The 20,537-nt window shown below is 47.1% G+C and overlaps 2 protein-coding genes across 2 annotated transcripts in view; both read right to left on the bottom strand.

The window, feature by feature from the left end:
* Positions 1-3,803, bottom strand: part of DPYSL5 (dihydropyrimidinase like 5) — a 74,078-nt gene extending 70,275 nt beyond the window's left edge. Inside the window, exon 1 of the mRNA XM_036224395.1 lies at positions 3,645-3,803. The gene's annotated coding sequence lies outside the window, so the exon portion shown is untranslated. The remainder of the gene's footprint in view (positions 1-3,644) is intronic.
* Positions 3,804-15,708: 11,905 nt separating this feature from the next.
* Positions 15,709-20,220, bottom strand: CENPA (centromere protein A). Its single transcript, XM_016129085.2, has 5 exons — positions 19,945-20,220; positions 17,980-18,089; positions 17,388-17,465; positions 16,920-17,070; positions 15,709-16,517 (listed from the first exon to the last, which is right to left on the bottom strand). Exons 1-4 carry the CDS (start codon positions 20,033-20,035, stop codon positions 16,936-16,938), a joined length of 414 nt encoding a protein of 137 aa, XP_015984571.1. The 5' UTR covers positions 20,036-20,220; the 3' UTR covers positions 15,709-16,517; positions 16,920-16,935.
* Positions 20,221-20,537: the final 317 nt, after the last annotated feature.

The raw sequence follows: 20,537 nt of genomic DNA, 5'->3' as shown, positions 1-20,537 counted from the left end.
GATGATTCGGCAAAGCTGGGATCAGAGCACTTCTGGAACATTCTCAACTATAAGTTCTCAGCTGCTGAAAACAGCTGTGCTGAAAGAAGCTCAGACTCGGCATAGAGCTATTCCTACCATTTGCAAGGGTGGGAGCTTCGGAAAGGGTCCTAATCATTCCCACCGCTTATACCCACAGTGGCCTGCCAAGGGATGAAAGATTAAACGGGGAATATCCAAATGCTGTCTTTGTGGGCACACAATCTGAGGGAAAGAGTATGATGATGGCACTGATGGTACTAACAAAAATTTATTGAGCATTTACTAAGTATGAGACACTGCTCTTAGTGCTATACATAAACTTATGTGATCCCCATTATACAGGCAAAAAAACTGAGTGAGTCCCTAACAGACCAGTAACTCAGCTAAGGATAGACAGACAGAAAGTGGCAGAGTTGGGATTTGACCCCAGGCTTTCCGGCTCAGGCCCATGCTCTCCCTCCTGTACACACTGTCTCTGAGCCTGGCTGTGGTTGGGAGGGGGGTTTCCCACAAACATCTTTTGTACACCTGGCTGAGGTCTCCAGGCTCAGGGTTATGAATGGCTCAAAATTCGGGGGACATAAAGTTCTTTCTGGGGCCACTGGGCCCTGTCTCCCGGGTATCGTCACAGCTGGTGGGAGGGGAATGCTGCTTTCTCTCCGGCTTCGCTGTAAAAATGGGCTGGTCATGTTGGCATTCCTCATCTATAGACTCCCTATCATGAGGAAAAGGCTGGGTTGGATGTTCACACAGTGCCTTAATAGGATTACACCTTTAAAGAAATCCATAAAATTCTTTCAAAAAGAATAAACCGAGAAAACATCCCCTCCTGAAAACTTTCCCCTTGGGTAATGACATGAAAACACATTTCTCATTGAAGCTCTTCTACAAGAAAAAACCTTCGGTCTCAGATTTCTGGTTTTCTAGTATTAGGATTCCTGGTTTTCACCTACTCTAGAGATAGGTAGATCTATTAATTTAGTTAAAAACACCCAATGAGTACCATTCTAGCTAGTCCTTCCAGACCACTTTCGTGAATTCTTTCACCCCTCAAAGTACCACCTTTTAAAACCAGCAAGAGAAAGTCTACTGCTGCTGTCCTGTAGCCACTCAGTATACCCAGAAAAGAGGCCTTCATGTTGGCAACTACCATACACCCTCCGCATGAGTCAATGATCACATCACAGCCCCTCATCTTATGCATCAACCTGATTAAGAAAATTCTGAGGTTTCAAATCTAGGTTAAGAGAGCCAAATGGTTCATCAATTAACTTAATGGCATACATAAGTCACATCGATTAGTTCTATGATGCTGTCATTTAGCCAAGCTTCCTCTACTCTTGGAAAATGCTTCTGCCTTGCTTTTTTATTTTAATCAATGACAATTTAAATTATAAATCTTATGCTAAAAAGTCACCTTTAATATCAGCTAAGCAATGACCAAAGAAAACTTGTTAAACAAAATTCTGGTTTTTGGCTGTCATTTCACAGGTCTGGACGCTGCAACCTGACACGAAAGGTACTTAGCGAGCAAGTCTAGGAGTGCAAAGAAAGCTCTGTTGAATCCCTGTTTTTTTGTTTTTTTTTTTTTCTGTTTCCATTTCTGTTCATCTGTTTTCCCATGGGCAAGCGGCCACCTCCTATCACAGTGCTGTCCTCATCTTAGGTCAGCAGACAATACGGGCGAAATCTGCGAAGGATGGAGGTACAGGCTTGGGTGTGGTCAACTGGCAAAGGGAAGCGCTGCTCCCCTGGCTGCAGGCTCTAAGACCAGGGGCCACATCTTTGGCGGGTCTCTCGATTTTAACCACAATCCACACTAGACTGGACTGCTCCCTCGACGAACACACTGCAGCCCTTCAATGTGGCCGCCTCCTCAGACAAAGCCAGCTGCTCGGGGGAGACCGCTCTACACCGAGGCGACCTCCAGGTCGCCGCCGGGCCGCCACGCCGTCTCGGCTGCTGGTCAGCAGCTTAGGGCAGGCGGCGGGGATGCAGCCCAAAGGCACTAAAGCTGGGGGCGGCGTCTGTCTAACCAGCCCCACAGTCTGGGAGACGCGCGACTTCCACCTGAGCATTAACAGCAAGGCTTGGCGCCCCAACATAAACCCCAACATGAGCACGTGCCCTGAGATTTCTCCAGGAGCATTTCTGCACCAGAAAACTGCACATGAGTTCTGGAGGCCCTCGTTAGCTGTTGCGCGGATACCACTGCCGGCTATTGTTCTGGTCTCCCCGGCGGGAGACGGCCCCCATTCCACCTCCCCTGGCAGCATATGCCGCTGGACCAAGCCTTTCAGCTCCGAGGGGAAAAAAGGGTGTGCCTGCGGCGCTGCGGATCATCACAAAACCCTAAGATTCCCCACGGACTTGTGTCAAGCCGGGAGACAAAGCTCCTCTCGGGGAGAGACCAGCTCAGTCCCAGATCCGCCATCCTGGGTCTATTGCCGGGTCCGAGAGCCACGCCCAGCCGGCCACCTGGACCTCCAGGCCTCACGCCTGCAGCTGAGGGTCCTCAGGCCCGAGACCCGCCGAGACCCAGCTGCCTGCCCCTCCCTTCCCCGGAGACCTCCCTTCCCCCCCGAGACCTCTCTCCTCCGCGCGGCGCCAGTCTCCTCCTCCCTCGCGTCTACCCTCCTCAAACCCAGGCGGTCTCCACCCTCCAGCATCTCCCCTCGCCGCCTCATTCATCAGCCCCAGCCTCGCCTCGCGCCACCTGCACCAACCTCTTTTCCTCCGTCCTCAGACCCGCCCTCCGCCCCCTTCTCTTTCCTCCTCAAAACCGGGTCTCCACTTGCGCCTCCTTCCAGACCTAGGTCCCCACCCAGCTTCCCCATCTCCCCAGCTCTTCCCATCTTTGCTCATTCCTTGGCCTCGCCTCCGCCTCTCCGCATCCCAGCTTCTCTCCGGCTCCAACTCTGCCCCCCACCCCAGGCCTGGGGCGTCGATGTCTCTCGCCCGCCAAGATCAATGCTGCGGGCAGGGCTCCCTAGCTGGGCTGAAGCGAAAGGACCCAACTCCGCGCCCTCTCTGGGCGCGGCAGCGGCAGGCGGCCTTTGTGGTTCAGGCAGGTGCCTCGAGTGGTCCTCAGGCATTCGCTCTGTTAGCCGGCGGGTGGACTGGGCCGCCGGGTCCGGTCCCAGCCCGGAGGCGAGATGGGCAGAGGGTGTACGGGTGGGGGCTGGGGACAGCATCGAGCTAGGGACTCGGACAGGACGGTCCCGCAGCCAGGAGTCCCCGCCCAGCCTTCCAGCCTTTCACTGTACCCCGACGAGCCAGAGTGGGCGCCTACTGTTTGCTTGGAGTGAAACCCCTTCAACCGAGCCGCCTCCTCACGCCGGTTTTTGCATTCCCATGAGCACACTTTAAACACCTACTGTGAGCGAGGCACTGCACGGCGCTCTGTGGGCGTACAAAGAGGACCCGATTCAGGCCCCAAACTCGCCCAGATAGCCGCCCACAACCCCGAACCATCCTCCCATCGCGTCCCCTGCAACGCGGCCCCTAGGCGCACCCGAATCCCCGCCCTTTTGTGCGCCTCTCAGAGAAACAAGGCGGGAGATGGATGTCCCAGCCCGGGGAGAATAAGCCCACCGCCCTTCCCGCCATCCCCCATCACCCACTCTTCCGGGATGCTGCGGCTTGGAGCGTCTGTCGGTCGGTCCGTCTCTCCTCGGTCTCCCCGCGGCGCGGGAGCTGCGGATGCTCGGGGCGGCGGCGGCTGCACGCGCGCTCGCTGGATCGCCGCCTTGGCGCGCCAGGCGCTGGAGTCCCAAGCCGCGAGAGGGGGAGGGGACGTAGGTTGGGGCTGGAGGCGGCCTCGGCCAATCACGGATCCGACGGCTCCTCCCCAGTGCCCCCCACCTCGCTCTAGCAGGTTAGGGGGAGGAAGGGACAGGCGGCGCTCTGCATCCGCGTCGCGCGCGGCCGCAGCCTTGGGACTACAACTCCCGACAGGCCCTGCTGCAGGGCCGGGGTCCGAGAGGGAACAGAGGGCGCGGCCAGTGAACCCGCCGACCCCCTCTTGGCCTTCTCAGCGTTCCTTTGGGTTTCCATGGTGACTCCCGATGCTTCACAAAGCCGCGGCGCTCTGACGCACTGATGCCCGAATCCCCTGGGAGGACTACGCGGCGGGTGCAGAGGACACACCGCCTCCCCTCCCCCGTAGGCTCCCATCCGAGGGCCTGAAACAATGCCCCGGCCGCCTCTCCCCGGCTGCTGCAGGGTCTGCCCTTCGCTACAAGCCCAGCCAGACCCAGGTCTCACCAAGATCCAGTCCGAAGCCTTAAAAGAGGGCACTCGAAACGGGATCCCTGGATGGAGAGGGCAGGCGGTTGTTATGGGGAAATGTTCTCATGTACCAAGTGGTCAGCCACTCCCGGCCACCTACATTCGCATCTTCCACATGTTGAGGCTCGAACCCGAGTTCACTCACGGTGGCTTCTCCATCCAGAACTCTCAGGTCCAGCTACCTGTCCAGTTTCTGACACCTCCTTTCAGGGGATGGCGAAGCCTGTGGGAATGTTCTATAACTCTACTTACATTTGCTTCACCTTTTCCCCCACGTTTTAAATGCACTCATAACTTAGCAAAAACAACAAATCTAAAAAAATGAGAGAATTATCATGCCTTTGTACCATCTCTATTCCCTCTCAAGCCTTTACCATATATGTTATTTTATGTAGTTGTAATAACAGCTTAGGTACGGTTTAGCAATTTGCCTGTTTTCATTTAATGTCACTCCAAAGGCATCGCTGTTGATATGGTGTTACAATGCAGCACTGAATCTTTACCTCCAACCGGGTTCCGGTTCCCCAGGGGAAGCCCAATGCACTGCTGCAGAAGCCCCTCTATGCTGTGTCCAGGGAAGGGGTGAAGGAAGGAATCCCCTGGGTGCAGCTGCACAGCCAAGGTCCGGAGAGATGGTTCTCTCTGCGGGATATTTTCAAATGAAATAGTTTTTCACTACCTGCAAGGGCCCCCCCCTCCTGATCTCGGCAAAATCTACATGGGTGCCAGGTCTGCAAAGCCTGACAAAGTGAGGTGGCCGTAGGCTACTTTTTCTGCTGTCCTCTGCTATAGTCTTTCCTCGTTGGCATTTGGGGATGCACTTCTGGATTCCCTCCATTGAGTTTCCACGTTTCCTGAGAGGAAGGTTTACTTCTCTGCTGTACCCCTACCTCCACTCAATCTTGACCTTAATTAGGGAGCCCCCAAATGAGCCTAGGGCCTACCTCACAGCACCCCCAACGCAGGGGATCTCTGGGTGTGGCCGTGAAATCTTGGGGGAAGTGGCTCGTTCTTCCTCCGCTGCTCTAGGTTGGGGCACTGCCCTATGGATTACCCCATGTGCTAGTCAAGCTCTGCGTTGACCCAGGGGGTTAGGCAAAATGGATTGAACCTCCTGGAGGTACAGCAGAGCCCAGAGCCGGCTTACAGCGGCAGCTGCATCCCTGAACGCGTTCGATGCTCCTCCACTTTTTGCCCGAGGCGAGGGAGCCCTCTAGTGGCAGTAAGCGTTTTCTGCAACATTTAGTAGACTTCATATTTGGACTTTTGCTTCTTTGCTTTCTTCCGCCCACCTCCTCTGGTCAGAAAAGAGCTGCCCCGAAGTCATCTATCGACCTAGAACACTGATAAACGTCTCACACAAATCTGAGGCTGTAAATGTCCACATTAGTTGATTTTAGCTTTGTTTGTTTGTTTATAATTTAGGCTCTCTCTCCTGAAAGGAGAAAGAACACAGGGCCTGGAGTCATACATCCCTAAATTGGAATCCTTGAGCTACTTCATGGATACTTGATGTAAGAGAGTTACTTAATCTATCTGAGCTTTAGCTCCCCCATAGAACGTAGGAATCGTAATATATTCTTTTAAACTTGCTTTGATAATTACATGAGGAAATGTGTAGAATACTACCTGGCATATTGCATGCATTCAACAAATGTAGCTGTTATTATTCATTAATTTAACAACAAATAGTTATTAACAGTGTGAGGAATATAAGAATATGACAATCCCATTACTACAGCCATGAAAGACAATATGTTGTGACTTTTATTATAAAGCAACTATGACCAGTTTACATAAAGTGGAATAGGAATTCAGACAAGAGAGAAATTAGTTCTGAGCAGATCATAAAAGGAGGGAGGAGCTGAATTTGAATTTCACATGAATATTGACTTGCTGTATGGTTCTAAGCAGGGGTCTGAGAATCCAGGAGTAGTATATGTGTGTTGGAGGGAAGCTGAGGTATATTTGGAAGACAGCTGAGGATACACCATGGCTTGAAAGTCAAGTCCATGAATGGAGGTGGTAGGAAGAGAAAGGAGAGAGTAAGGTAGGTTGGTATTAGGGTCGGACTTCACGAAGTTCAAGGCTACTGGTTTTTATGAGTAAATGTGTGTGCGGTTCCACACTGCCTTAACAACAAACTTCTGAATAATGCCAAGGGAAGGCTACCATAAAAGGGGGAGGAAGGAAAGATTAGCAGGGGTTTTTAGAACATGTCATTTAATCCTTACCACTCCACATAGCAGGTGGCATCGCTCATTCCTACAGATGATGAAATGAGCCTTAGAGAGGTTGAGTGACTTGCCCTGAAAGTCACACTGCTATAAGTAGTAGCACAAGCAGGGGTCCAAACCCCATCTGGCCAGTGCAAAGCAGAGCCCTTCCTGCGCCAGCCAGCACGCCCTCTGCCACAAGTCCTCCAGAAGGCTGACAGACTGTGGGACCATGAATGACTCTCAAAGACAGCCCGCGCCAAGTCTTTGGCACCCAGATGGTCTTTCTTCTGCACTTTCAGCCTGTTCTTCCTCGAGGTGCCCTCTGAGGAGCTTGAAGTCTACTTAGCCGTTTAAAAAAATTGTGAGCCAGCAGTCAAACCTCTATATTCAGGTCAGTGCCACAGGGCAGGAGCCAACAAGGAGTCTGAAAGACTGGAGAGAGAGGGACAGAGGCAGAGCAGGGGAAGTGTTGGCTGTAGAATCAGGCTGTTGTAAGCCAGAACCACACACAGACTGTGAGCCTCAGTTGCCTTGTCCATACCTGGGTTCACAGTACCCACCTCTCAAGGTTATTTTAAGGGGGGATGGCACAATGTCTGCAGCAGTGGACCCCCTCGATGTATGGTAATTATTATTACTTAGGAGATCGAGAAGGATGCTGGGTGAGCAGTTGCAGTAAAGAGTGAAGGTAGAAGTCTGCTCGTAGTCTCAGCAATAAGCGGATAATCCAGGGGAAGCTTGGTGGAGAGATATGGCCATGTTTGTAGATGAAGATATAGACCTGTAGAAGGATGGAAGAAGGTGAGTCCTGGGGAAAGGGAAAGGAGAAGAGAATGGAAACACAGGAGGAATTTAGGGGTGTCCTGGGAAAGAGACAATAGCAAAAATGGCACTGCATGGAGGACACCTCCCAGAATGACACCTGCTGGAGTCCCAGCGCCTGCACTGGGAGAGCCAGGCCCTGCTCAGTACTGCACAGGGTGGCTTCCATCGCTCGCCTTGCATTTGGGTACCGACCTGCTCCTTGGGATTCCGAGAGAGGGGCATTGGTGGCATCGTCAAGAGCTACTTGATTCAAAGGCCTTCCAGGATCTGGTCCCCACAAGTTCCCTCTGTGGGGAACTTGACACCAGGCCAGAAATACCAATGTGCAGCAGTGTGATGGGGAATTTCCCCCTTGGGAAAGGCACTAAGTTCCCTGGGCTCTCATTTACTCACCTGTAAAATGGGGTCAATCTGAACTGTCTGTCTACTTCCAGGAGTGCCACTGAGGATATAGGCAAAAGCCATATCCTCAAAGGATTATAAAGTGTCAGAGATGATGATTGATGTCTAGTAGAGTTCATAGGTGAAATGGGTTTTTCCCCATTGGCTTCTTTCTCAGAAAAATTTAGAAGAAATTACTTTTGAAGTGCTTTGATCTTGGCAGAAAAGCACCGAATAAATTCGAGATGTAACGGTCCATTAGTTCCCCTGCTTTAGAACTGAGGGTGACCAATTCTGTTCAAAACTGGTGATAGCCTTTCAGTTGCTTGAAACCTCTGAGTCCCACGGAGTCCTAGCCCCCAAGCCTGTTGCTCTCTGAGCCGTTATCACATAACCATCCTGAAACAGGGTCCGGGGCGGTTGGAAGGCCATCGCCGTTTGTGTGGGTGTGCTCCTTGCTTGGTACCAGGGTGTCCATTCCTGGCAGTCATTCACGGGACTTGGCTCTGCAGACTGTTCAAGCCCCGACTCTGCCACACGGCTGCTCAGCGTCTCTGAAGGCATCGCCATGGTCGGAAAAGCGTAATAACAGCAGCTACCATTTATGGGGTGCCAGGCACTTTCCTAGCGTCATCAAGTCCAATCCTCACAGTACCCCGGTGAGGATATTCTCTCATCCCCATCTGCCAGACGCTGGGGCTTGCCTGGGTCACTGAGCTGCAGTCAGAGTCAGGGTTCAAACTTGAGGGCGTGACATGGAAGAAAGGTCTAGGGTCCTTTCTACTCTGTTATGCTATTGCTGCATATGGAAGATGAGGGTCCCAACGCCCACACCACAGAGTTATCTGGAGAATAGGTGAGTATCGGCCCCTGTGAAAGCCCTTGGAACATAGAAGGTTCTTTACCAGGGTGTTCTGTCTTTTTCTTTTTACAGTTGTTTTCTCATTCAAATGCCTGCACAGATGTTGCCAGTGTAATAATGATCTAATCGGATTTATTTTCCTTCAGGTCTCCTTCTGGGCTGGTGGCCGGCTCTCCTTGCCATCTTGGAAGTTAGAGGTGAGCAGTGGGGTTGTAGATATCTTTTCCCACTGGATGTCAATGATGAGTGATAAGAACAGATAAGAATAGGATAGCCATGCCCCATGTCCATTCGCTCCCAGATCTCTGGTCGGAGGACACACACACACACACACACATACATGCTCACATATATACACACACATGCGCATGCTCACTCAACTCACTCTCAGCCGCTTTCCCTGGGCAGTGTTGCCCCCCCCCCACCAGCACTGGGCACATCACCGCTCACCACCACTGATTCTGTCACCAACTGCACACAAGCCACAACCACACCAAAGGAAGAGTCAGATCCTGGAAACTTGTTGTCTTAAAGAACGTGAGAACAGCAGGCAAAGCCTTTGTTCTTGAGTTGGAAAGTAGGGAGCTGAGGTTTTCCCTTGAGATAGGCACTGAGCCTGCAGGAGTTTGCAGGTGGGGAGGGAGGAGCGACTCAGGCCTGGCTCCCTCAAGAGCGACATGCAATATGGGAAGCAGGTTTTCTTGAGAGAAGACTGTAATTTTTCTTTCTGCTTCTTTTAGAATTTGTACTCTACTGGTCACTTCTGCATCCATAACAGTCCTGGGTAAAATTTAATGTTTCCGCCCTTTCCTGATAGGATTGTCTTTCTGTGTTAGTTCATCTGTCTTGATGGCTCCACAGAATTAGCCCTACATCTGTGGACCCAGCTGTGTTTCCTTCCCAACGGGGAGTCTGAAGAGCCACACCCAGGCTTCAGTCAAGGGTCTACAGTGCAGTCTCCATGAGCTGGTTTATGGCCCAACCAGACAGCATTAGTGGCTGAGTGGACTCTGGGAGGGAGAGCGTGGGCGATGTGGTAGGACAGGACCCCCTTCCTGGGGGAGGGCACTAATGCAATGAGGAAGATGAGACATGGCTCTCAAACTACTCAAAGAACAGTTTCAAAGGAGACATACAAGTATGCGCAACCTCACAGAACTCCGTGGGGTTGCATGTCGGGGTAGCGTGGAGGAGATGGGAGGGATTAGAGAAACTTCGTGGAGGCAGAGTGGGGCGGAAACAGGACTGCAGGCTTCCCTTTGAATGTCCAGTCTGCTTTCGTTGTTGATTGGTGATAGTCCCAACAAGGAACACTCAACAGTATTTCTCTTTCACGCTATGATCTAGGGAGCTTTGCATGTGTTTTTTGTTTGTTTGTTTGTTTGTTTCTTTTGTAATGGATGTCTTGCTTGACCACAGAAACAAGAAATAAGTATTGTTATCTACACGCACCTCTCCGGTACCTTCTTGGTACTTTGGGTTCTAGATGTTACAATTTAGAATCAAGTCTGCCTAATTCAAGACTCTTAGGTTTTGGAGAAGTTTCCAGAGGACAACAGATGCACAGATAAGTGGTACCTCAAAATCTCTAATGTCTATAGTATAATACAGGTTCCAGCCACAACTCACTCACCCCCTCACTCATTTATTTATTCATTCAACAAGTAGTCATCCTAAGCTGAGAACTGGGCTGGGAATCGGGACCATGGAGACAAGGAGCTCAGAGTCCAGCAGGGTTGCTTACTAGCCAGCTATGACAGATGAAAGCTCTTTCTTCTATTTGGGGCTGTTTCTTCATTTTTAATAGTAAGGCTGTCCTGGGTGGCCGCTTAGGTCCAATTATTAAGATACTAAGATTCTGCGTTTACTGAATTTACTCTCTGGGGCACAGTTGTTACCTAGATTTTTTCGGTGACCAGAGTGGCAAATGTGGTCCCTTTGCAATGTAACTGTGACTGTCTCCACCTTCGGACCGTGACAGTGGGTGGTGCTAGGCCTGCTTCCCTGAGTCTCTACTCCACAGCTGTAGACAGCTGACAACCGGTGTTCGCCCAGTGGAGCCAGGACACATCTCATCTGTCTGCAGCGACCAGGCTCCCTTCCTGGCTCTCCTCGGGTGCATGGCGCCTTCTGTAGGCTCCTGATTCGTGTCTACCGTATAAAGTGTTTGGCTCATGGATATTAAAAAATATTTGTTATTCGTAGCAAAATACACATAAATTTCCTATCTTAACCATCTTACGTGTATAGTTGTGGTATGAAGTACATTCATATAGTTGTGCAACCATTACTGTTGTCCATCTCCAGAACTATTCCCCTTGCGAAATTTAAATTCTCTACAATTAAACACTCTCTTTCCCTCCCCAGGTCCTGCCAATCACCATTCTACTTTCTGTCTCTATCATTTTGACTGCTCTAGGTGTCTCATGTAAGTGGAATCATAAAATATTTGCCTTATTCTGACTGGCTTATTTTATTTAGCATAGTGTCCTCCAGGTTCATGTTGTAGCACGCCAGTTTCCTTCCTTTTTAAGGCTAATATTCCATTGCATGTGTATACCATTTTGCTTATCCGTTCATCTGCTGGTAAGTGGACACAAGCTGCTTTCATGTTTTAGCTACTCTGAATTATGCTGCAACAAATGTGGGTGTACAAATCTCTCTTTGAGACATTGCTTTTTATTCTTTTGGGTATGTACCCAGAAGTGGAATTGCTGGACCACATGGTAAATCTATTTTTAACTCTTTTAGGAATCACCATACTGTTTTCCACAGCAGCTGCACCATTTTACATTCCCACCGACGGTGCACAGGGTTCCAATTTCTCGATATCCTGCCAGCACTTATTTCTTCTTTTTAAAATAGTAGACATCGTAATGGATGTGAGGTGGTCTCTCACTGTGTTTTGATTTGCATTTTCCTAATGATTAATGATGCTGAGCATCTTCTCATAGGCTTATTGGCCATTTGTATATCTTCTTTGGAGAATGTTTATTCAAGTCCTTTGCCTATTTTTAAATCAAGTTGTTTATTATTGTTTTCATTCTCTGTATATTCTGAAATTGATTCCTTATCAGATGTGATTTGAAAATATTTTCTTTCCATGGCTTGACTTTTTACTCTGTTGATAGTATCCTTTGATGCACAAAAATTCTTAATTTTCATGAAGTCCAATTTGTCCATTTTTTCTTTTGTTGCCTGTGCCTTTGGTGTCAGATTCAAGAAATCACTGCCAAACCCAATGTTGTGAAGCCTTTGCTCTGTGTTTTCTTCTAAGAGTTTTATAATTATTACTCTTACCTTTAGGTCTGTGGTCTGTTTTAAGTTGATTTTTCTATATGGTGTTCGGTAAGGATCCAACTTCATTCTTTTGCATGCGGATATACAGTTTTCCCAGCAATGTTCATTGAAAGGACTGTCTTTTCCCCACTGTATGGTCCTGGTACTCTTGTTGAAAATCATTTGACCATATTTGCAAGAATTTATTGATGGGCTCTGTATTCTGCTTTATTCCAGTGGTTGGTCTGTCTTTATACTAGTAGTCATTTGAACAATTAAAAAGTTGGAGACAATTTAAAAAGTTGGACAACTTTTTCTTAAAAGCATTAAACTACTAACAAGATAGTAATTATTTGTTAGTAAGTACTCATCAAAGATCAAAGAGAGGATAGAAGTCTAGAGATGAGCTTCACAGCCAATTAGGTCCGATGCACTCATGGGGATATTTGCCAGTTCTAACAAAGTAGCTGAGGAACAAGCTATACTTTTGGCAGTCTTGTGGGGTTAGTGAGACAAAGGTTTAAAGACAGGCTCTCCAAGGTAAGCACAATAAGCTGATGTTGGAGGGCTGGTTGTAATTTAGGAATAAGGTGAATGAGAAGAAATTCAGACCTGACACAGAGTGCACCTTGACTTTGAATCATCTGGGTGATTCAAGCTCTGAAATTGAATTAAGGTGGTTCTGAATGGTTAGTGCCTCCAGGTTATCTGTTAGAAAAAAAAAAAATCCTTTTTAGAGGATGGTATCGTCCTAGGCCTCAAACTATTTCCTCATATAAATCTATCTGACATACTATGAAATATAATATCAAGCACCAAAAAGAAAAAAGCATTATGGGAATCGACAGAAACCACAAAGAGAAACAGATCCATATGAACTCTAAATAATCAGAGTTAGCAGATTGTACTTACTATGCTAAAGGATATAAAAGCTAAACTAAAGGATATAAGAGCTAAATTTTCAATAGGGTATAGGAAACTATGAAAATGACACGACAATTTTGAAAAGAATCAAATAGAAACTCTAGAACTAAAAAACACAATAATTGAAATGAAGATAATGGTCCAATCTGAAAGTAGATTAGACAATGAAAAAACAAATACAAACAAACGAACAAAAAACAAAAAATAAAAAAAAAGCTAAGAAAAAGGAAAGAAACTCAAACAAACCACAAAAAAAGTAGATTAGACATAGTTGGAACAAAATAAATTAATTACAAGTTGGGCAGAAGAAACAGTTAGGCATGGAGAGAAAGAAACACTGAAGTTACAGTGAGAAGGCCTGGCCAACAGATAATTGCCGACCCAAAAAGAGAGGAGGGAGAAAGGAAGAAGCAATATTTGAAGAGATAATAGTTGAGAATTTTCCAAAATTAACGGAGCAACATCAATTCCTATCCAAGAAGCCCAATGCATACTAAGCAAGATAAAGAAATCCATACTGAGACACATAAGGATATTGCAAAACACTGAAAACAAAGCAAACTCTTTTACAAAGAGAGCCAGAGACATAACATTAGCTTCAAAGGATCAACTATTGTACAGCTGACTTCTCAACAGCAAAAACAGAACCCAGGAAACAGTGGAATCAGCTTTTTCATGTGAAGAAAGAAAATAACCGCCAATCTACAATTCTATACATAGTAAGAAACTCAACATAAATTCACAAGGATGGGTAGGAGAGAACAGTTACAAAGTTCTGAAAGTTACAAGGCAGATGGACAAGTTGAAACTGACTTCACAGACCCAAGAGTGGAATTCTAAGCTAGTAATTGAGGAAGTTGAGAACCACTACAATCTACCTGCCAGAATCTTCACAAGGCTCAGGAACCGACAGTGTCAAGTACTTCTGCAACTAGGTACAAACAAGGCCATCAAAAATAAAAAGGACTGGTTGCAAGCTATTAGGAACCAAATCCCTAGGTGCTTCTCCCCTGCCTCTCAGTCACTGGGTGACTCTATCTACCATCCCAGGCAGAAGTCTGGAGGATTATTTTCCAGAGAAGAGAAAATCAAGGGTCTCTGGTCTTGGGGAGGACAAAGCTAGGCAGATGAAGGAAGCTTATGCCTACAGAATTTTGAATATAGATATACTCAGTTCTTCTCCATTCAGCTCCTAGACCCAACTAGGCTTTTACTCTCCAAGCAGGAGGTTAAACGACTCTCTTCTGGAGCATTTGGCCTAAGAGAACAAGGGGGTCTTTAACAAAAGACGGAACTGACTATTCTACAGCGAAGCTCCAAGTCAACAAGTCCCATCAACATGCTCACAACTTCCCATTAGCTTTTGTCTCCCATTCTTAAACATAAGAATTAAAACATTAAAGGAAAACCTCATATGTGAGAGACCAGAACAGGAAAAATAAATCAAACCAGAGAAAACAGAGATCACCAGCAAACCCCCCAAAAAACCAGTAATAAAAAATTATAATAAATATCCTCAAAATGGTGTTACACCCATGAAACAAGACTGAGACGTGTGCAGAGTACGTTTCTACACACTCTAAGTTCCATTCGCACCCTTTCAAGTTCTCAGTAACGCAAAGGGGTTAGAAGGCAGCCAGTTACGTTCCCAGACTCCCTTGCAGCTGCTCTGGTTACGTTCTGCCAGTGGAAAATGCTGGCGGGGCCTGGAAGTTGGGAGGAAAAAGGAAACGTCTTTCTTTGCGGCTTGGTAGCGCCTTTGGCAGCACCAGCCGCAGTAGATGAAAGGGGTTCCTTGGTGCTGCTGCTGCTTTCAGCAGCACTGGTCGCAGTGGGGACTCCTCTCCTGAGGTCCTGCTCAGTAACAAGTGCAGCTCTAACACAGCGCTGGCAGGGGCGGTGCTTCCAGAGCGGCAGTGAGCGTGGGCTTCCGGCACCGGCAGCCTCCTGATCCTTGGGTCGCATCCTCTCTTTCCTTTGGTTCTTCCAGCCATCCCGACACCCTGACATTACTATAATCAAATCCCTTCCATTAAATTCCCTTTGCTTGAAATATCTAGGTTTGTTTGTTTGTTTTTTAAGTAAACACTGACAGATTGGGATGCTATATGAAAAAAAGAAACGTTCAAAAAATAAGAGAATTCTTAGATATTAAAAATGTGAAAGCAGAAATAAGAATGAAAAGGTTAGAAGATAGTGATGGAATCACCCGCAAAGTAGAGAAGAACAAAAACTCCAATAATATAAGTGCTCAAAATTTACAGTGACTCGTAACCATATTATATAAACTGTCATGATGTGAAATATGTATTCTCATGCTATTGTATGAATATCGTGAGGTGCTAAGAGCACACACCTCCTGCCGGACATTGGAATGTGACATGTGTACATATGCTGTAGTGGTGTCCTGATTAGTACAATTTTAAGAGAGAAGTGTCAATTTAAAGAAAACCAGAGGAAGACCATCATCTTCTAATTAATAACACTAAAAGGAACTTTATAGGTAGATAAGCTTTATATGAATGTCCTCAAAAATATGAGTTGAGGTCACATAAGATTTTTCCAAAGAGTTCAAATGTATTAAACAATAGAACCTGGTCCTTCCCTTTAGTTTGTCTCTGAATTCAGTTGAGTGACATCATTAATAGTAGTCCACTGTTGCTAATCATTTTTGCCACACACCAAATCTAAAAATCTTCAAGTGGCACGTCCCGCTTGTCTGGAAATCTCTTAAAGTGCTTTCAGTTACAACAGAAGGGCAAGGTTTTTATCTGCTCATGCTCTACTTCATTGGAGGCAAAAACGCATTCCTTAATTCTCTTGTTTAAGTTTTAGCTGTTTGCAAACAGTATACAAATGAAGAACTTAATGTTAACACAAAATATGCATGTATGCTGTAACAGTAACTGCTTTACAGTTTTTTTCACTAAAGAATTATTTTTATTTTTATTATCTGTCCACAAAGAAGTTATAAGAAATACCCGTAAAAACATTGAAAATGCACTTTAAAATCCTGGAATGAAAAATTCTAAAGTATAAACTATGATACATCTGTGATTTGCAAATAATAAAATTCTACAAGTTAGAATTTCTGAATGATTTTGATAGAAATTTACTAGGAAAAACAAGAACATAAAACCTTAAAGATTTTCCATTTTAATGCCAACTGAGTTTTTGCAAAGCTATAATTTGTTGACAGGCACATTCCACATAAACACTTGGTGCTGCCGCTATAATAAGATTAATCCGAAGGCAAAGATTTATATGCTAGATGTGTCAGGTTCTTCCATGCAAATTATCGAAGTGGTTCTTCTCTTATTTTTTTTTTCCTTTATATTTTAAATAGAAGTAAAAATACATATGGTAAAAAATTTAAATGGGTACAAAAAGTTCTTAAATTATTAACAAATATCCTCTTCTGCCATAACACAGCAAATCTGATGTCTTCAAAATCGCTAAGCAGTCATATAAATAATTTACAAACTGAAGTCAAACTTGGAGTCTCTTTATCTGAAAACAGTTCTCAGGCTTCTAGAACCATGTTGATTTTCTTATATATTACGGCTGTCGTAGAGGAAGCCATGCGGTCTGCTCCTTCTTAAAAGAACCAATTACAAAAGCAACATGCACACTCTGCTTATGCACAGCTGGTCCAGGCAGCACCTCGGATTCCATGGATCTGGTCCCAGCTCTGGACAGAGTCCCTGGTATCCTCCCTGAAATTAAGGAATCATATTTACTAACAAGGCGTTTTCAAAAGTAAGAAAAGTTTCTCTTAATCAAAATGAAGTCATCTGGTCCTTGTAAAATGGATAGGCTTAACTCTGACAGAGATTTAGGTCGTCTAGTCATTGCTTAATAGAAAAATATTTATCATTGTACAAAAAGGCATGTGCAAGAGAGTCCCAAATATTCAAGATAAAACCAGGTCAAACCTTTTCTCGAGAACAAAGGGAAGGCAAGACGACAAGGAAGTAAGGATGGAGAAGGGAAATTCCTTCAGAGAAACTCCCACCCACCCAGCGATGAGAAGCTGGGTGCTCTCCCCGCTGCCCATGCCTCCCCAACCCCGCCCCCAGCCCCCTGCTGCCCCACCCTGGACAGCAGGAAAGGCTTACAAGGACAGGTGGTGGCTCAGCCGAGCCCTTCCTGAATGCCTCGGATCCTCCTGGCCAGCTGCACATCCTTTGGGAAGAGAGTAACGCGGCCGGCATGCAGGGAGAGGAGATAGGCATCCTCAAAGAGATGAATTAGAAATGCTTCTGCTGCCTGGGGACAGAAAGAGAAGTAGAAAAGACTGACACAGGCGAGGGGGCACCGGCTGCTTTCTCCATGGGGACCTGCTAAACTTAGTCTCTGAGGGCTCAAAGGACTAGAGAAAAGACTAGTCACCGAATGAGACCAAACTGCCTGGGAATTCTGCTCTCGCCAAACGAGATCCAGTCTCCAAATCCCGGGTGTTCTTGTGGCTCTTTTCAAGGAGGCAAGATTCAGCAGGTGACAATCATAGCCAGTCCTGCAGAATTCCAGAATACCTTTCTCCCATACTCGCCCCTCACCCAACTGTATCTTGGCCCCCTTCTTACCTCTTGTAGGGCCAACAGGGCCTGGGCTTGCCAATTGAAGTCCACACCACGAGTGAATTTAACACATATTTCTCTTGCCTGTGAAGGAATAGAGATGGGGAGCAAGGGAGAAGGGGTGTGGGGAGGAGGAGGAGTAGAGAAGAGAGGCTCAAAGGAAGTTAGACTCTCTCCATGAATCTCCGTGAACCTTCATTTCCATTATACCTTCCTGACCTTAATCTTAGGCCCTAACAGGAAGTGTTGACTCCTGGGTGCTTAGCAATTGGCATGTGTCTTACTGGTAGTGGGGAGAGCAGCAGATGATCTCCCAGGGGAGGACAGGGATGAAAGGGTGGATGGATGAGAGGGTTCCTATTTATATAATCAAAGAACACAGTTTCAAAGGTGATGGGGGTAGAAAGTAATTCCATAAAGAATTGGAAGCGACCCTTGGCAGGTTCATATTTTCAGAAGACAAACAGTCCCCTACCAGGTTAGAGTAGAGGTCCCTTGGCCATTTGGGCAAGAGATTAAAGGGCCCCTAATACCTGGGAAGGGAAATTTAAAGAAAGGAGGCAGCATGGGGGTTGGCGGAAAGCTCCCTGGAGCTCACCAGGCGGCCGAAGGGGTTCTTCCTTAACAATAAGTGCGTGCTCTTCTGAAGATTTCGGATCTCCTTCAGAATCAGGTGTCTCCGGCGACCAGATCGACGGGCGGGAGTGCCTGAGCAAAAGAGTTGGGTCATAAAGATGAGATGCAATGACAAACAGGTGGTCCCTTGCAGCTTGGCTGTCAGACCATCAAATTGCTAGACTGTAATACAAGAAAACGGTATCCAGAAGACTGGTGACATTCAGGAGAAAGAGGGGTCTCCCCAGGCAAGCTACTAGCAGCTGCCTCCCTCCTCACCACTAATCTGCAATCCAGTCACTGGAGGCTCCTTTAATAAACAGACAGCAGTCACAAAACACAACTAAAGGCCACCAAACAACTTAAGAAAGTCAATACTGTGAAAGGAAAGAATCAAACTCACCAAACAAAATAACCAATACCACCCCGGCCCTTTTTCTTTAGATCAGAAAGAGCAGAGCACATTTGGAGAGTTAATTCTAAGTGCAGGTTTACAGCATAACGGAAGCTCCTAGGAAGGTGAAAGAATATGACCCAGTAGGAGGAGGAGTGGCTTTTGACAGGCAGGGGACACCTAGGTTCTCTCTTGTAAGAAGATAAGGGGAATCCAGTCTGGAGGCTTTTATTTTCTCAGAGAAGCATGAGGCAAGGTTATCATTAGCTAAGAGTGAGTTGGGGGACTGGAGTTGTAGGTATTTGGAGAGGATGAAATAGGCATTGAATAGTCATTGGGAGAATGGAAAAGCAGGATGCTGGGCAAGTGCAGCAGGGCTGCCAGGCAGCGTCAGTGGCCACTGGAGATGTAATTTAACCAGGAATAGAGGGACGCTTCCGCATCGAAAAGCAATTGCAAATATTGCACTGAATAATATTCCTGTTAAGATTATAAATAAAACAAAGATGGCCAATACACTGCTTTGGCCTCAGCGCCTCACTAATACAACAAGAAATAAAATGTATAAAAATGAACGAAGAAGACACACAGTCTTTATTTGCAGACAGTACAACAGCTTGCTTACAATTTCAATTACACAACTAAGACTATTCAGGATAAACAAGAGAATTCAGCAAGTTGGTTGGCTGCAAAGGTTCTTTATGTCTAGGAAAGAAAAAAAAATCTCATTCGCAAAAGCAACAACTGTAAATAACCCATAATACACTTTTCCACCCTGCTCTTTGCTATGTAGCAGAAGACAAGTAAAGCAGTTGTTGCCACAATGTAAAGGTGATGCATCTCTCATCCACCAGACCACAAACAGAAACAGGATCACAGCCCAGTCTTCCTTCCGGGTACACGTCTCCAGGAGAGAACAGGTGAGAGCACTGCTTGAATTAAGAGCACTGGTTAAGCTCCAACACAGCCACGCCCGGAAGAACACACAAAACAAACCTGGAAGGGCACCTTCTAAAGGTAGAACTGTTATTTGAAATCGTCACAAAAAGCAGCCAGTAATTTTGCAAGTTAAAAAAGCACAAACGCCGACTTTTAGAAATTTTGCGCCTGCCGGAACAAACTGTGTGACCTTGTTCGAGTTACCTGGACTTCCTGCGTCTCAGTTTCCTCATCTGTAAAAGGGGCATAATATAAACCTGAGCTAATTCAAGTAAAGTGTTTAACACAATGCCTAGATAGGGGTAAGCACTGAATAAATGCTAGTAACATCAAGAAGAAGAATTAGTATCAGGACCCAGATTTTCTGACACAGTCGGCCTTTTCAGAACTGCCTTTTCCAGTCCCTCGCCGGGCTGGGAACTTGGGCCCTTCCCAGAGCAGATGCTGGAAGGTCCGCAGACGCACTAGGAGCGTGGAGATCGGGATCGATCCCAGACTCAGCAAGCGAGCCTCGGTTTTCTTGTCTGTGAAGTGGGCACGCGGACCTGGCAGTGCCCAGCTCAGAGACAGGCGTCAGGGGGGTTGTCTCGGAGGGAAAGGGGCACGGCTGGTTACCTGGGGCGCCCCGCCGGCGGGGGCTGGGGGTCGGGCTCGCGGGTCGCCTCCTGGGGGCACCGGACTTGCGGCCCCGGCGGGGCGGGTCCATGGCGGGCGCGGAGGGTCTCGGCCCCGCGGTGCCTTGTCCGCCTTCAGGGTTGGGGGGTAAAGGCTGGCGTCCGGGGAAGGCTCTGGAGCGTCCCCGCCGCGTGCGCCACCGGAGCCGGCACCGTCTTGGGTTCGAAAGGCCAGCTTAGCGGATTCACTGCCGGCGTTTTTTAAAACCCGAATCCTGCGACTCCCAGTGGCTGCCTCTGGAGCAGAGCGACTGCGGGGAAGACCAATGAGAGCACAGACCGAAAGGCTGACGGCGGCGGTGATAGGAGGACGATGCGGGGCCAGGGCAGATCGACGGTGAAAATCAACCAATGGACACTTGGAGAAGTAAAAAGAGGCAGGGATTTTCCCTGCCCTCTCCTTGTTTGGGGGAGCTCGATCGGAGCCATGTCCTCTGGTGCCCTCTAGTGGAAAAAGAAAAGTTTGACTCTGGAGGTGTAGATGGTGTGTTTGCAGAATGCGTTTCTCTATAGACAAATCACTGCTCAAAGATT

Source organism: Rousettus aegyptiacus, unplaced genomic scaffold, assembly GCF_014176215.1.
Source record: "Rousettus aegyptiacus isolate mRouAeg1 unplaced genomic scaffold, mRouAeg1.p scaffold_m13_p_7, whole genome shotgun sequence".
NCBI classification, from domain to species: Eukaryota; Metazoa; Chordata; class Mammalia; order Chiroptera; family Pteropodidae; genus Rousettus; species Rousettus aegyptiacus.
Note: the sequence above shows the minus strand (reverse complement) of the source record. Positions and strands in the feature narration are given on the sequence as shown.